General features: G+C 36.9%; 1 protein-coding gene across 1 annotated transcript in view; it reads left to right on the top strand.

Moving 5' to 3' along the window:
* Positions 1-1,427, top strand: part of LOC101851612 (demethylmenaquinone methyltransferase) — an 11,038-nt gene that overhangs the window by 7,389 nt on the left and 2,222 nt on the right. The window contains exon 5 of the mRNA XM_013089000.2: positions 794-886. Within this exon, the coding sequence (XP_012944454.1) occupies positions 794-886 (93 nt within the window). The remainder of the gene's footprint in view (positions 1-793; positions 887-1,427) is intronic.

The following is a 1,427-nucleotide window of genomic DNA, read 5'->3' on the forward strand; positions in this document are numbered from 1 at the left end:
ACACACACACTCACACACACACACACACACACACACACACGAATAATTCAAATTCTTCTTCTTCTTAAAATGATTAAACGTGCATTAAAATTTGGTTTAATAACGACACTTTTTTCATCAACAATCCCACATTTTTGTTGAGTTAAAATTTACTATCGTTCAGCTTGACATCGCGCCCCATTTCGCCAACTTAGAAGGAACTGATGACTTGTTGGTCAGCCTGGAATATTATTCTAATAACACCTGACGCATACATGCAACTGATAGAATATAAAGTGTTTTTCTCCCCCCCCCCTCCCTCCTTTTCCCCTCACTTAACGTCTCCTTGCATCACTGCGTACTGTTTCATGTTGCTGAGGAACATGTGCAAACCTGCTATGATGTTATGCATTTGGTTATGCAGTTAGAACTATGGTGTGTGAAAGGAAGGGGGGGGGGAGTGGGTGAACTTTGACCGAATGTTTTATCTGTCGTTATTTGTGCCAGTGTGATACAAGACAGAGAGGTTCACACTTGCCAACTTTCTATTACTTAAGTATTAATTCCCATCTAGCGTGCCAGCATAATCTTGTTCAGCGACTGATTAGGCCAACTTAACCATTAAAACTTTAATAAAAGCGATACAATACCAAATACCTTCCATTGTGTTCCAGATCAGACAACTTTGATTTATAATCATAAAGTGTTTAGTAAACTCAAAGCTAAGAAGTTAAAAGTAGACTTTAATTATTTATTTGAATAATTCATTCTTATAAAAGGCCAGGTTATAAGCTTCATTGTTTTTCTTACACAGAATCTTACGACATGGTAACAATCTGTGCCGCTATGGGAGAAAATCATATTCCGAAATCCGGATTCAAGGACATTATCCGAATTGTTAAACCAGGTAAATGTTCTTGTTTGCTATTCGTATTCCCGTTTCTTTCTTCATTTTTTGCATTTCTGTATCTTCGTTTCAAAGCAAATGACTATATTAAAAACAAACGAATATTTACCCTCGCAAATAATAATAATCTTTTAAAAAATCCAAATTTTTCAAGTGTTTATGGCACAACATAGAACATGATGAAACCAACGTTTGCAGGTTTTGTTCTCTTCTATTTAACAATGACGATGGACAGACTTCAAAATAAGTTAAGGACCACTTGCAAATTTGGCTAAAATTCCCCGACGATTTCCACGCGGCACGTGGTTGTTTTGACCCTTTAGGAAGCTTTGTAGTACACATTTGTAACCCTTTAACATTTTCATAGCAAACATTTCTTGGTGTCTTTTTTCGGATTAAAAAAAAAATCAAGGTTGTCTGTCAAGGTGATCCTTAACTTATGTTGAGGCCTGTATGTGTCCATGTGAGTCTGTGAGTATGTGTGCATGTGTAAATGTGAACACGTGAGGATATTTGTTCGTGTGAGTGTGTGTGTGTGGGG

This window comes from Aplysia californica, unplaced genomic scaffold, assembly GCF_000002075.1.
Source record: "Aplysia californica isolate F4 #8 unplaced genomic scaffold, AplCal3.0 scaffold00854, whole genome shotgun sequence".
Classification (NCBI taxonomy): domain Eukaryota; kingdom Metazoa; phylum Mollusca; class Gastropoda; order Aplysiida; family Aplysiidae; genus Aplysia; species Aplysia californica.